The sequence below is a fragment of the Staurois parvus genome, unplaced genomic scaffold (assembly GCF_062004578.1).
Source record: "Staurois parvus isolate SC_StPar_1 unplaced genomic scaffold, SC_StPar_1.0 ptg000365l, whole genome shotgun sequence".
NCBI lineage: Eukaryota > Metazoa > Chordata > Amphibia > Anura > Ranidae > Staurois > Staurois parvus.
The window spans coordinates 2,046,504-2,061,915 of NW_028318161.1; the positions used below are offsets into that span (position 1 = coordinate 2,046,504).

At 39.0% G+C, this 15,412-nt stretch overlaps 1 protein-coding gene across 1 annotated transcript in view; it reads left to right on the forward strand.

Annotated features, from left to right (window-relative positions):
• Nucleotides 1-308: 308 nt before the first annotated feature.
• LOC149456268 (vascular endothelial growth factor receptor kdr-like) overlaps nucleotides 309-15,412 on the forward strand; it is a 279,835-nt gene continuing 264,731 nt past the window's right edge. Inside the window, exon 1 of the mRNA XM_089685194.1 lies at nucleotides 309-754. Coding sequence (XP_089541320.1) covers nucleotides 691-754 — 64 coding nt within the window. The 5' untranslated portion in view covers nucleotides 309-690. The remainder of the gene's footprint in view (nucleotides 755-15,412) is intronic.

Here is a 15,412-nt window from a genome sequence, read left to right on the forward strand (position 1 = left end):
TCTCCAGGTCAGTGCCATTAGTGAAATGCTTCAGGTCATCCACACTGAATACCTGTAATCTACCTGTCAGTGATCCATCTCTGGGAGGGCACAGAGGGCAGCTCCAGTATTCTTCTTCACACAGATCCTTTAAGTAGACTCCAGCATTTAGCACAATCTGCAATCTCTGGCTAGAAGAGAGCCAGGAAAAGTCTGCCTTGGAGGCATGGTGACATGAGAGGTTCCTTGCCTGCTCTGACGTATCTCCTTCCTCTGGAGTTGTGTATAAAGGATCTGAGCTTGAAGAAAACATCCCAGCACAAGACAACTCCTGCCTGGCCATGTACTCTGTCAATGACAGCACTGCTGCTGCCTGCCTTTCCGTATCATAGAGTGGAAGGTCAGTGTGTCCCCAGAGGGCTGGGATCTGAAAGGAGAAGGAAGAGAAGAAGAGTGCAGAGGCTGCAGCCTGATTTCTTCTTGCGCACATATCAGACCAGCAGCACCTGCAGGAAGAGAAGGAACTTTCCTCTACAAGTCTGGATCGCGATGTCTGGCTGACACCTCTGCTGGCTCAGGACTCCAGAGACTGGGGGGAGTGGGGGGGACTCAGCTCCTCCATCCAGGACATCTCAGCTCAGTCCTGACATACATGGACTACTGTCTCATACCTGCTCATCCCTTTGATTAACCCTCCCACTGCCTGCCATCATGGGGATCAAGCACTTTATCACTTTGGCACTGACTCTCCTCCAAGGACTACAGGGCAGCTCAGGTGAGCAGCAGTTCATGTCGGGGATTGGCTGGCTGGGTTAGGCTGACATTTCCCATGACAGGTGGATTGATTCCTTGTTGCATGATTGGCTGGCTGACTAAGCTGGAAGTGTAGATTTGCTATGTGATCAGCTAAGGATAACCCTATGTGGGGAGCCACGACAATGACAAAGGTTTCATGATAGGGACTTTTTTTAAAATTGAATTTGGGGACCTGAAATGCTCTCCTTTCATTGGCGTATTGTGTGATCTGCTGGGAGTGGATGGGCAGAAATCAGTGCCAGTTTATGAGATGCAGAAGTTGGCAGAGAGCTGCATTACTGGCATCAGGTGCTGGCATGAAAGTTCTAAGCAGAGCAGGTACAAAATACTGACAGCATGACGGGTTACTGGAATTCTAGACTAGTCTGCGTTGCCCATCCATTGCATTGTGCAAACTATAACCTGACACAGAGATATATATTGATCTCTGATATTGCTGATCCATTGATGATCACTGATTGTGTTCACGCACGTTTAAATGCCCCCAAAGTGATCTTTCTCTGGAGCTGAATCATTCTCTATGTGTTTCCTTTATGGATAAAGCTATTTCAGGAATGTCCTATTCTTATTGTTTGGCTGGAATATATATTTTGTCTTTATTTTGGTTATGTTTTCAATTAGTGTTACTATTTTGTGATGCACTGTGCAGTGTGTGCCAGCAGAGGGCGTGTGTCTGGGACTGGTCCTGGGTTGGAGATCACTGTCTGTCCTGAGCTGGAGTCCTGCCTGTTCACCCTGTGACTGCCTGTAATCATCACTGATGTACACAAGTCATGTTAAATTATCTATATTCTGTGTCTCCAACAAGAGAAGATTTTTGCCTTAGGGCTAGTTCACACTAGATGCATTTCAGTGTGCTTTTTCTGCATCAAAAATGCATGCACAGTGTTTTTCATGTATTCCAATGGCTCTGGTTCACACCAGTGCAGTCAGTTCCAGTCAGCCAGTCAGTTTTCGATGCAGAAAAGAAAGCAGAACATGTTGAATTTTTTTGCACTGAACCATACTGGAACATAGCAAACTGCATCAAAACTGCACCAGAACTGCGTGTGGCGTGAACTGTAAGCAAAAACGTATCAGGAATGCATTTGGAGTAGGTTTTTGTAGCGTGAACTGGCCCTTAAGGTGTAAATGGATTGTATGGTTTTGTGGTCTCATGCTGGCCATACACATACCAATTTACAGGCAATTTCAGCCACTTCCAAACTCAGAGCAAGAAACAATTAATGCAACCTATCAGTGACTGTATCCAAAGCCCAGGACCACTCATAGGTTGGCTTGGTCCAGTTGGTCTTTTTTATATACTTTTTATTTTTTATATACATTTAGATAGATTTATTTATTTATTTATTTATTTTTCTTAGCTGAAATTCTTTGACAATTGCTGTGGTTGTCACTATTGTTTAGATAAATAGGCTGCAGTGTTATACAACAATGTAGACAAACTCAAAACGACTAATTTTTTGCATATAAAATAGATAATTGTTCCAGTGCTGGGAGATTACAGGGATCATGTGTTCAATTTGGAAATCACATTGCATACAGGTTATTTTTATTTCTCTGCACACAATGGGTTGTTAGAAGTGAACACTATTTCAATGGACTTATAGTGGTAGAGAACCCAAAAGCAAGCATTTATTATATTGAAGTTTACCATTTCTTAGATGTGATATCTGCATTCGTTTTTTTCAACAGAACAAGCTCTCCTACAAATTATCAGTTAAGAATGTGGAGATAAACACTTTACCCCTGACAGGTGTAGCTACAATGGTCAGCTTTCATTCATTTTTGTAAAACCTTTTTCCCAAAAGAACAAAACATGTTGCTGTAACTACTTGTATAACTGCTGTATGAGCTGGAGTTTACCTTCAATTTGTTGGTGTATTTAAATCTGCTAGTGCACCTAATACTCCCTCCCCCCACTCTGACAATGTTGCAGTCCAAAGGTAACCCCTGTGCTCCCTCATCCAGAGTGGAGGCACTCTAATACAGGAGGTGTGTTACTGGCCAGATCACATGGTGAACATAGGGAGAAAATCTAAAAAATAAAACTAATGCAGCCACTACATTTAATGACTGGTAAACTGCAATATATTGCATTTTTGGTTTGGGGTTTAATACCACTTTAGTGCATATCTTAACCTGAATACAAAAATTCATTATATTGCAGCTTCTCTGACCTAACGTAGTGCCTGCATTAATTTTCTTTATCCATTTTCTTTATCTTTATTTTCACCTGGTGATCCTGCCAGTAACACACTTCCTGTACTGTATCTATGGAGCAGCAGCATTGTCATCTTTTGTCAGGGAGTGTATTAAGACAGAACAGTACATCTCTCCTCTTTATTACATGGGGGAGGTGTTCTGTAGTTCTAACAGAGAGCAGAGAATAATGCTGATAAGAGTGCAGCAGCACAGGAAGTTAAAAGCTCACAAAAATCTAGCAGGATCAACAGATTTTTTTATAACTTACAAAAAAACAAAATTAAACATATTCAAGGTATATCAGACCAAAAGTGAGAAAATAAGAGTTCCTTTTTAGGGTTTACATACATTTATAGCAGATTGCACCATAAATCTTGATGGCATCAACAGAAATTGGCAAATGTAATCGTAATTCATTAGACCTGCCAGCAAGTCAGTCTGTTTTCTTTTAAAAACATCTACGATTCACATAAAATGACTTGCTACAATTACAGTCTAATCAATGGTAATTATATTCTCCTTATAAACTCCATAACCTCAGTATAACCCAACATATGTTAACATACTCAGTGGTTTTATAGAATGTGCTGCTTCCTATGGAGCCCTGTGATCTCCCTCAGTCACTCAGAAATGTATGTTAACTTCTCTAAGGGGCTACGTATTTATCATATTATCTATCCAGCAATTTCATTCACAAGCATTTGCAGCAACATGCAAACAACATTGTTTTGTGTTTATTTATAAACTACACTTTTTGGTCAAATAATCTGCTTACCAAAATATTGGGCAACAGTAGATATTGTTATGGATTTTGGAAGACAATGTTACATAAACCACATATGTGTTTGGACTGTGGCCAAGGTGAATTTTACCTTTTATATTTAATCCCCATCCCTAGACAGTATACATTACTGTGACCATATTTTTCTTCCCATGACATGCATATACTATATGGCTAGAAATATGCGGACACGTCTCCAAGTGATTGTGTTCAGATGCACAAAGCCAGATCCACAAAGGTATGGTGGCCTCCACGGAGCCCTCAACCCAGTTCACCACCTTTGGAATAAGTTGGAACACCAATTGTTAGCCAAGACTTTTTGTCCACATTCATAGCCCAAAATAAATAATAAACCCTCTTAGTGTCAGTAAATCTTCTCAATTCTTTATTCCTTTGATGTATTAATCAAAATGCGTGGTCCACTTCCCCCATATACCTCCAAAAATATATATAAAAAACTAGATAGTGTATTATCTTCAATATTCAAATGATCATAACATATATAAATATAAATAAATTGCAATATATGAAAAAAATTGTGAAACACGTGACAAAGTGAAAACACTCCGAGAGCACTTATATGTGGCTAGAGTAAATACTCTTACCCTAGATAAAATCAACCAAAGCCTTTTATCATAATTTTCCAAATACGCAATCTCCAAAAATTCCTCCAGGATCATTTCATGATAGCTGTGCAAAATACCTGACTATCTAATGTCCTCAAGCATGATATAAGGATACACTTCTCAAGGCCTTCCATAGAATACCACCCAGAAGGAAAGAAAGGACTATATAGTGTAGTATTCAAATTAAATCAGTTGAGGCTTTAATAAAATATGAATACATCAATCTAGTAATAAAACCACATGAATTCACTCCTTTCTTTCCTTCTGGGTGGTATTCTGTGGACGGCCTTGAGAAGTGTATGCTTATATCATGCTTGAGGACATGAGATAGTCAGGTATTTTGCACAGCTATTATGGAATGATCCTGGAGGAATTTTTGGAGATTGCGTATTGGGAAAATTATCCTAAAGGCTTTGGTTTATTTTATCTAGGGTAAGAGTATTTACTCTAGCCCAGGCCTTGAAATTTCTGCTTGCCAATGGCGAGTGGAAATTATGGTGGGGGCGAGTGTGTCCCCCAGAGCCTTCTTGCTGAGCAGGCTCAGAGCACGGGCCGGATCTGTCATAGGAACTGCGAGCCGTCAGACTGCTCAATAGCTGAGAGCAGTAAAAGCAAAGGGAGGAGTTTGTGCTGTGCTGTCTGCCTCCCCCTAGAGTGCAGTACCCGGCTCTGTGAGTGAACAACGAAGTACTGCAACTTTTTATAGGGCTGTGGTGGCTTCAGGGGAGAGGAGAGAGCACTTAACTGCGTGCGTGTGTGTACATGTTTGTGTGTTTCTGTGTATGTATGCACATGTGTCTGTATGTATGTACATGTGTCTGCGTGTATGTATGTGTGTGTACATGTGTCTGTGTGTTTGTGTGTATGTATGTACATGTGTCTGTGTATGTACGTACATATGTCTGTGTGTATGTACATGTCTGTGCGTGTTTATTTCTGTGTATGTACATCTGTGTGTATGTTTGTCTGTACGTGCCTGTGTGTGTATACATGTGTCTGTATGTGTGTGTGTGTACATGTGTCTCTGTGTGTGTGTGTACATGTTTCTGTGTGTGTATGTATGTACATGTCTGTGTGTGTGTACAGGTGTCTCTGTTTGTGTGTGTTTGTTGGTGGCGAGTAACTCTTAAGGCCTGGCTAGTAGCTCAGGACTTGAAATTTTAAACCCTGCTCTAGCCACATAGAAATGCTCACGGAATGTTTTCACTTTGTCACGTGTTTCACAATTTTTTCACATATTGTAATTTATTTATATTTATATATGTTATGATCAATTGAATATTGAGGATAATACACTATCTAGCTTTTTATATATATTTTTGGAGGTATACGGCCAAAGTGGACCACGCATGTGGACTAATATATCGAAGGAATAAAGAATTGAGAAGATTCACTGACACTAAGAGGGTTTATTATTTATTTTGGACTTTCAAGGGTGAAAGTATGACCTTTTGAGTGTCAATTTCAGGGTATTGTTTTTTTGGTTTATTTCATTTTGGACACCAGTTTTTGATTTTGTATTCACATTCATAGCCAAACCTCACAAATGCTTTTTGGGCTAAATAAAAGTAAATTCTAACAGACACTCCAAAATCTTGTGGAAAGTCTTCCTAGTAGAGTGGGGACTGTTATAGCCACAGGATTGGGGGGGGGGACTTCAAATTGATGCCTGTGGTTTGGAATGGGATGTCCATAAAGTGTTGGTCAGATATTGGTTATTTACTAAAACTGGAGAGTGTACAATCTGGTGCAACTCTGCATAGAAACCAATCAGCTTCCAGGTTTTATTGTCAAAGCTTAATTTAACAAACTGAAGTTAGAAGCTGATTGGCTACCATTCACAGCTGCACCAGATTCAGAGTGCACTAGTGTTAGTAAATCTACCCCATAGTGTACATGTGGTTGTATTGTTTGAGTGTAGCAAAGACTGAATTGTTGCATTTGGTTACTACATTTACGACTGAAATAATCTGCATTGAAAGAATATGGAAGCAGTCACTGATGCTATTTGCCTTGAAAAGGGCTTCTCGCCATTGTGGAGTTTAGAACGGGAATCAAAATTTACTTTTTCTTGTTCTCATCTTCTGCATTATAATCTAGAGATGTGATAAAATGCATCTCCAAGGTGTTCCAGGCACAGCTTTTAACTGAAGCCAAGCAACTAGTATTCTTAGAAGAAGGTCAGTAATGGCAGCCACTCTTAGTACAGGTTCCCTCAGGTCTTCTAAAAATGGTGATGGACAATGTTGTGAATAAGTTATGTGCGGTCATTCGACTCTGTGCATTCATTGACTATCATCTGAACTTGTCAAAATCACAGTTATCATTGAATTAAACTCAATCAGTTAAATGTATGAGAAGCTTTAAGGAGTTCCTTTAACCAAAAACAATATTTATGAAGTGGGTGACCTCAATAATGCTGATGTATTGTGAAACATCTAGAGATGGTTGGCTTGTTGCATTTATTTTTGAGCAGTATGATGACTATGGCATGAAAATCCATTGGATACAAAGATATACAATTAATCCTCATTCGTGCTGCATGTTTGAACTTGGCACTTAAAAGAGAGGGGGGAGTTATTAATGATTGTACAGCAGTGCTAAATTGTTTGAGTTATCACTAAGAATTTCCATATCCATGTACAAGAAAGAAGGCTAGGGTCAACCATGGGAGCAAAAAGAGTATGTGAGTATAAATCATGGCAAGAAAAGAGCAGGCTGTGGTGACTAGGTGGGCTAAGGTCTTATCAGCTGTCGAACTTCATGCTTATTTATTGGCTAAAACATAAGTCCTTAAAGCTTTAAATGGCCTAGATACTCTATAAACCTTCACAAGCACAGGTCAAGTGTGCTTTATGGTGGGTCTCTGGAAGTAATGCATTATTTCTCTTGTAATGAGAGTGCAGTTTACTGAGAAGAAACTAATGCACATGTCTCCCAGAGACATAAATGTTAATCATCATATAGCATGTATTTATTTATTTGGTTTGGTTTGCTACCTTTTAGATCTTAAAAGGGCAATCTTTTTTGGACAAGGAAGAAGAAACCTGTTACATTTTTCCATAGGCTGCCAAATGTTCATTTTTATGCAGAATTCATTATCCATTGCAAAATGTATTTCTGTTACATGATATCAGCAGGGTGGTTTCTCCATGACTTGTTTGTATAGTAGTTATTGCTGATTGCACAATTAATTGACAGCTTGTTTTCCGGGATTTTTGTCTGTGGTGCTAATTTATACATAAAAGTTGTAGGTGCAAAACATTGTTTAAAGCTGAACTCAGGGAAAAGAAGCAATATTTGCACATTAGCAATGTAGAAATGAATTACCCCTAACAGGGGCGGACTGACTATTTGGAAATTCGGGCACTACCCGAGGGCCCAGGGTCAGTAGGGGGCCCCATAAGATGCCCCTGGTACCTTTTTCATAGGCTTTTTTGAGTTTGGGCAAGGACACAGGGGCCCCATGATCCCCTATTGCCCAGGGGCCCCATGAGTTGTCAGTCCGCCCCTGACCTCTAATGATGTGTCCCCTTGATGAAGACTTAATTTGTTCTGACATCACTGAACTTCCTGCTCTGAATAATATACTGCTGCACAATGAAGCTTATGTGGGTCACTTGCACTGCAAGCCCCCCCACCCCTCAACCTTAACATGTCTTGTATGCTTTTCACAGAATACCAGGTTTTCTGTGATTGGAAGTGGATGAACTTCACAATCTCCCCTCCTCCAATCACAAAACACCTTGCATTCTCCACTGGAGAGATTTCAATTCTATTCCTGTCCTTGTTACAGCAAGACAATAATGAAGGTGAGAGTTTGCCACTGGGGGGTTGATTTTACTAAAACTGGAGAGTGCAAAATCTAGTGCTGCTTTGCAGAGAAACCAGTCAGTTTACAGGTTTATTGTCAAAGCTTAGTTGAACTGAAGTTAGAAGCTGATTGGCTACCATGGCTCTAGATTTTGCACTTTTCAGTTGTAGCAAATCAATCCCACTGACTGGAAGACACAGAGTGGGGGATTTACTAAAACTGGCTTATACAGAATCTGGGTCAGTTGTGCATAGTAACCAATCAGCTTGTTCAAAAAAACCTGGAAGCTGACTGGCTACTATGCACAGCTGCACCAGACACTGTGTGCACCAGTGTTAGTAAATCTCCCCCAGACAGTAATAATAACCTGACAAAAGGAAAAATGTGTCTTACTGTAGTTGTGTTCTGACAGGAAATGAGGGTAAATCTCCCCTATGGGGACAATGGGTTAAAAAACCTGACAGAGGTCCAAAACAAAAAAAGTTTTGGTTATGATTTAATAAAAGGGTTACTTTACATTTCAACCTATTAATAGAGGTAATCACAGTAGAGCATTTCATGCTTGCGGGTTGTTTCAAAATTGCTAATGCAGTATACAGTGTAAACATCCACTTCTAAACTGGAGGCTCATAGAAAAAGGACCCTTCTCCTCTGTCATATATCTGTACTTATTTTTCGTCTGGCGTCTGTATTACACACATAAAACAAGCCATTTATGCATTCCCACATTTTTTCCCCTGCCAAAAATACATAAAATCCTGCTAAGTTTGGTAGACCTATTGTCTTCAGAAAGGGAAATCTGATGGAGAACACTAGTAGACGTATAGACATGTTAGCCCACATATAACAGGCCTACCCTCCTATAAAATGATACAATACACCTTTACAGATAATAGAGGGACTACATATACCAGAAAATGCCTGGTTAGTTGTGATAGACATGAAAGGCCTATATATTACCATACCGCATTCTCAGTCAAGTCCAACTGGTAAAGGCGTTTTTACACAACAAAAACTGGAATAGAATTTATTCATAACGGATTTCTTGAATTTATCTTAAAACACAATATTTCAGTTTTGATGACTCCCACTACCACCAGGTACAAGTTGTAGCCCTGGCCCAATCCTGTGCCAAGCTGTACCTGGGGGGGTGGAAGTTTCTAATTTTTTTTTTCATTAGACTTAGTCTTGTTACCTACACACACTTATTATTGATGATATTGTTGTAGTATGGGATTTGATTAGACCCCTGTTGGATGAATACATCACCTGTCTAAATTCCTGTTGGTTTACTCAAGGATTTACCATCATGTGATTAAATGAAAATCTCTTTTTTATATGTACAGGTGTGTGTGAGAGGGGAGGGCACCCTGGCTAGTAGTCTAACCTCAAGTAAACCACAGTAAATAAAATCTCAAATGCCAGTAGTTCTCATCCACCTTCTCGCATTGAGTCCACATATCATGGTCAATATTTGTGAATTGGAAGAAATTGTTTGGATAATGGCAATTATCAGATTGAGGTGGGCTCCCCAAGAAACAGATTGCTTGCTCAAGCTTTTTTTACTATAGTAAAAAAAAAATTGAAGATGGCATATCAAAAAGCCAGTGGTATAACCATTGAACCATTGGTATTTAAGAATGAAATGATAAACAACAGTAGGCACATACAACACCATGAGCAAATCAGATAGGTCCAAATATATATGCCTATATTAGTAGCCAATCAAAAAGTGGCAGAGTTCAATAACAAATCCTAAGAGATAAAGTTTCATAAGCTGACATCTTTTAAAGACAACTTAGTATGGAGTCAATGCAGAGAAAATAACATGATGCCCTTGCGCATGTTGAAAGGAACATTTAAATGTGCTGATTGTGCTTAATGAAAATATATAAATGATCATAAACAAATTACATTACCAAATGGGCAACCAAATAAACCAAAACTGTAATACAGCTGGATTCACAGATATATGATCGCACATATTTACATACAATATAAATTGAGGACATAAGTCCCCCTATAGAGAGGCATACAGCCCTATACCACCAGTACTGCCCATCCTTTTATAAAATTCCTCACCTTTGATAGACTACATGTTGATTTTGGGCAGAGGGGGTGGGCACTAGGTTCACACAGTCTGAAAAAAGATGGATGGACTCTGTCAGGGCAGTTCAATATCCTGGAGTAAAAGATTCCTCCTTGTTCAGGACATTTCTGTAATATGCTCATTCTGGCTAGTTCCGACATCAGGACTTATGTTAATGAAATGCTTTGCTTTCCAGATGCGTCTATAATATTAATAATGTACTATTGTACGTTTTTATGCAGCGTTGAGATCACCACAATTTAACTCCCCCCACTATAGATGTTGTTACCATCCAAAGGGGAAGAACTTTAATAGGGGATTGGATTAAACAGCCTTGTTATTATACTATAGCAGTAATTGACTTATAACTTGTAATACAAATGAAAAACTTACAGTATGTTAGTATTTTAGTAAATACAACATTAAAAATCCACAGGCTCATTAACTTTTGCTGCCAAGTAGCTGTCATTCTCCAGTGTTGGGCACTGTGCCTTATATACTTATGCTGACAACAGTGAAAAATCTATTATAATTATTTAATCTGTTTTTCCTGCTTTGCCAAACAAGTGCATCCTATATCATAAATATATGGAAATTAGCAGAAATATTGAGTCACGAAAAAATGTTGGCCATTAGCAGTGAGATTTTGATGTGTTCATTCAACAGATTGTAAGGTGTGTAATAGTGAGCCAAATAAACAGATACACAGGTGTGTAATAGCAATTAGCCAAACATAATCTGCTTGTATACACTGTATGTTCAGGATATTTGAAAAAATGCACTTTGCCAACTCACTTCTGATCTCACTTCTGATTTTATAACTAAACACTGAGTAGAAATATACAAACCTGTTCTGGTAATAGCACATTTTGCCAGAAACAACACATTTATAGAGTAGTTAGATGACCACACAGAACTGGATTGTTCTTGTTGATTTTTGTCTATGAGTTTTAGCTGTGATTTTTTTTAACATGCAGATTTCCACAATTGAGCCTACTTATTTTGGCTAATATGTAATGATCACCATTGCACTTCAATGAACCAGAGCTAAGAACAATAGAAATAAGAACCTATGAGCACAACTAAGTTTATATACATCTGTATTTCGACATCAGATTCCAGAAGGCTTACTTCAGAAGCTGAGCTATGCTGTCATTCAGTTTATCATTAAAACTTTATTTTAATTGCTCACGTCAATGTTTAACTAAAATTTCTGAACAGCAGCTGGGAAAGAGATGGTAAAATTTTATGTTAATTTTGAAAGTTTACAGTAATAACACTAAATCTTTGTTCACTGAAGATGCACAGGGGTTGATTTCCTAAAACTGGAGGGTACAAAATTAAGTGCAGCTGTGTTAGACAGCCAATCACCTTCTAACTTCAGCTAGTTCAATGAAGCTTTGGCAATAAAACCTCGAAGCTGATTGGTTTCTATGCAGCGCTGCACCAGATTTTGTACCCTCCAGTTTCAGTAAATCAACCAGACCATCATTTATCTTTAAAATTAGTTTAGTCAAGGGGCCATGCATATGTATGTATACTACCCTATGGTGTCTATTGCATGGATCCACTTTCAGTTTTGCAAGGGAGAGTTAAAGTATATGTGAACCTTCACCTTGTAAAACAGCTCATTTAGTTTACAATAGAAAGGAAAGGCAAAACATTTGTGTATAGATGTAAGAAAACATTCTAAATACGTTTTTTCCCTTTTTCTTCTAAGTAACCTCATACCGTCTGTTCTCAGCTGCATAAGGAGCTCAGAAAGCTGGGGGTGGAGGAACAGCAGCACACTGAACTTCACAGTGAATGGCTGTACCAGAGATGAGGGGGGGGGGGTAGGCATGTCAGCACAAACCTGATCATTGGATTAGCTCCTAGCACAGCCAGAAAACTGACTATGCTGTGCTCTCATGCTTAGTGTGGTCAATTTTGATTGGGAAAGCAGAGGGACTGGCAGGAAAACCAGGGATTTCACATAAAGGAAGCAATACAAAGAGAACAGGATACTTTTTCATACAAGTCCATGGTACAGCAGACACATATCAGGAATATGAAATGTTGGGGTAAGATATTCTTTAATTGAGATAATCACTTCAGGGTCTGGACCATCTTCAGCCCTCTCTCATTTTAGTTTGGTGAGTTTTGAACACACCAGACTCACCTGTAGAAATGTGTTTTTTTAAGAAATTACAGTTTAATGACAATGTGTTAAAACAGTTGTATCCATGTCTTGCATTGTTACCTTTAACTTACCTTTTTATGAGGAAAAGTGCAATTCACTCTTTATTTGTGCTGGAGGTGAAAGCCATAATAGAATTTCATACTCAGGAAAGTAGCTTTAACGTAATTGACTGATGACATTCCTTATTCTATATACAGTAACTGGGAAGGACAAATCCAGGACTGTTTGGATTTATGTTTAAAGAGTACATTTACTATTAACCCCTGCTCCCCAGAGCAATTTACAATCTAATGTTAGTACCAGATTCTAAAAGAATTTTGTTTGTATCTTTCTCTCTTTTCCCAAAGAGACCCAACCACCCATTAGTGAAGAATAGATACACACCCCCTTACCACATCCCACAATGTCCATGCCACATAGGAGAAGGGGGTGCATTCCAGGTGTGTTGGGGGAGAACATAATCAAATCACGTTTGGATGGATTTGAAGGAAGATATGGACATGTGGGTTTTTTGGCCACATCTAATCACCGCTTCAGCAATTTATTTATTTACGGTACTTATATAGCGCCTTCAGCTTACACAGTGCTTTACATATTTATTACACATTCACATCAGTCCCTGCCCTCAAGGAGCTTACAATCTAAGATCCCAGATTCACATACATACACATACTAGGGCCAATTTGGACAGGAATCAGTTAACCTACCAGCATGTCTTTGGAGTGTGGGAGGAAACCAGAATACCCGAAGGAAACCCATGCAATGAAAAGAAACAACATTTTGGATCATTTTTATTTGGATTATATGTGTGGCAGAATGACACAGCTGTACATTAAAATGTTCTTTTAGAGCATCTGCAGGTAATCTTAAATACACTGAATAAAAAAATCTGTGAAAATAATGCCAACCTTTTGTGTTCTTTCAACTGGAATTCCAAATAAATATAGAGGGAAAGAATGATAATGTATTAGCACTGTTGAAAGAGAACACTTCAAATCAAAACCCTATTTCTTGTTCAGATGATTGAAAATCAGTTAGGGTATACTAAAAGAGTATTTTTTCATGTAGGTTGTATTAAAGTGAACATGTCTTGAACTATGGGGACTGCCATTGCCAGAATCCTGAAATGATACCTGCCAGAGCAAGTGTGCAGATCAGGGAAGTTTATTTATTACAGGAATTTATATAGTGCCCACCATTTAACACAGTGCTTTACATCTAGATCGTACATTCACATCAGTCCCTGCCTACATCAGCTTACAATCTAAGGACCCTGTCTCACATACATATACATACTAGGGACAATTAACCTATTAGCATGTCTTTGGACAGTGGTAAGAGACCAGAGTACCTAGAGAAAGCCCACACTGGCACAGAGAAAACATGCAAACTCCATGCAAGTAGTGCCACAGTTGGGATTTAAACTAATAACCCTAGTGCTGACAGGTGGAAGGGCTAACCACTTAGCCATTGTGGTACTGCAATATTTTGTACTGCATACTGTTTATTGTCAAAAAGTATTGGTGCACCAAGCCTGGCATGACAGTCAAGCATCCAAGATATTCATAAGTCAGCAATGGCAATCTACATGTTTTTCTCGTGAAAGTTTAAACATTCAAACACATGGAATTCCAATGTTGTAAATTCCAATGCTCACAGCATAGTATTTAAAGTGAATACAGCTTTAAGGACAGCTACCATTAAAAATCATCTAATAGTGTATTTCAGAATTGATGTCCCTGGCTTCTTCATACAGATTGTAAGCATTGCCTTCCTCTGGATCAACTGTGGGTATAGGATTATATTTTTTTAGTGGTTGAACTGGATAGACTTTTGTCTTTTTTCAGCCAGACTAACTATGTAACTATGTAATATACAAAGTAACATTGTTTTATTACATAGTCAAGTGCATCTGCATAAAGCATAATGCTCTTAGAGAGCATAGGGCTACCTGGCAATGGAGTTATTCTTCAGAAAGTGCCAGCTGAATCAGAGAGGAAGTGTTGGGACTCCGGATCTGTGCTCAGATCGTTCCTGACTGTTCTTGCATTTCCACCTAGCTTCTCTCAGCCTTTCCTGTGTTTCTGCTTCGTGTGGGAAAGATGCAGCAAAGGAAGTGCTCAGGGTGTTTGCACAAGCATGTTAGAATTGTTCTCTGTCTCAGGGTCACAATAGTGAGACTTCGAAGATATTGTACAGAGCCAGGACAGGTCCTGGGAGTTATGAGCCACAAAGAGATCCATTTATCAAAGTCTCACAGCTGGGGCACGTGGGCATAAAAATACAAAGCAATTTGGTAATGAACAGGACTTCAGCATTTTTCCTTTAAAACAAAACTTTCTATTATTGTCATCCAAATTTAGGGCTAAGCTACATGGATGATTTTAGGCTAGGACTATAATTTGTTAGTATTAAGCTTAGAGTCTTTGCCGACAGTTGCTTCTTTTCTCCCTCTTGGGCAGATGTATGGGGGCTGCCATTGCTGACTTGTTTTCTAAAGGACAAATTCCCTGGCTGTCAGCCCTATCATTGCTTCTATACTTAAAGAACTAAAGACAAAATTTTTTTTTAATATGGATAAAGTAAGGGAGGGTTATAACCCCTGTCAGCTTTTTTTGCCATCTGTTTCCCATTGGGGAGATCTACTTTCACTTTCTGTTTCATAGCCCAAACAAGTGAGAAGAAATCCCTGCAAATTAAGGGAATCCCTCATGGCCCCCTGGGTCTCCAGAACTAGTGTGCCCATTTGAATATTTCTGTTCTATTACTTTTATAGGGAAACCCCCAAATTGCGGATTTTCTTTTACTTTCACTTTCAATGATAACGGTAAACAGAACAAATAGAGAGGGTGGATCTCCCTAACGGGGCAGAGACAACAATAAAAACCAGAAAGGTGTTCTAATCCATCTTCACTCTGTC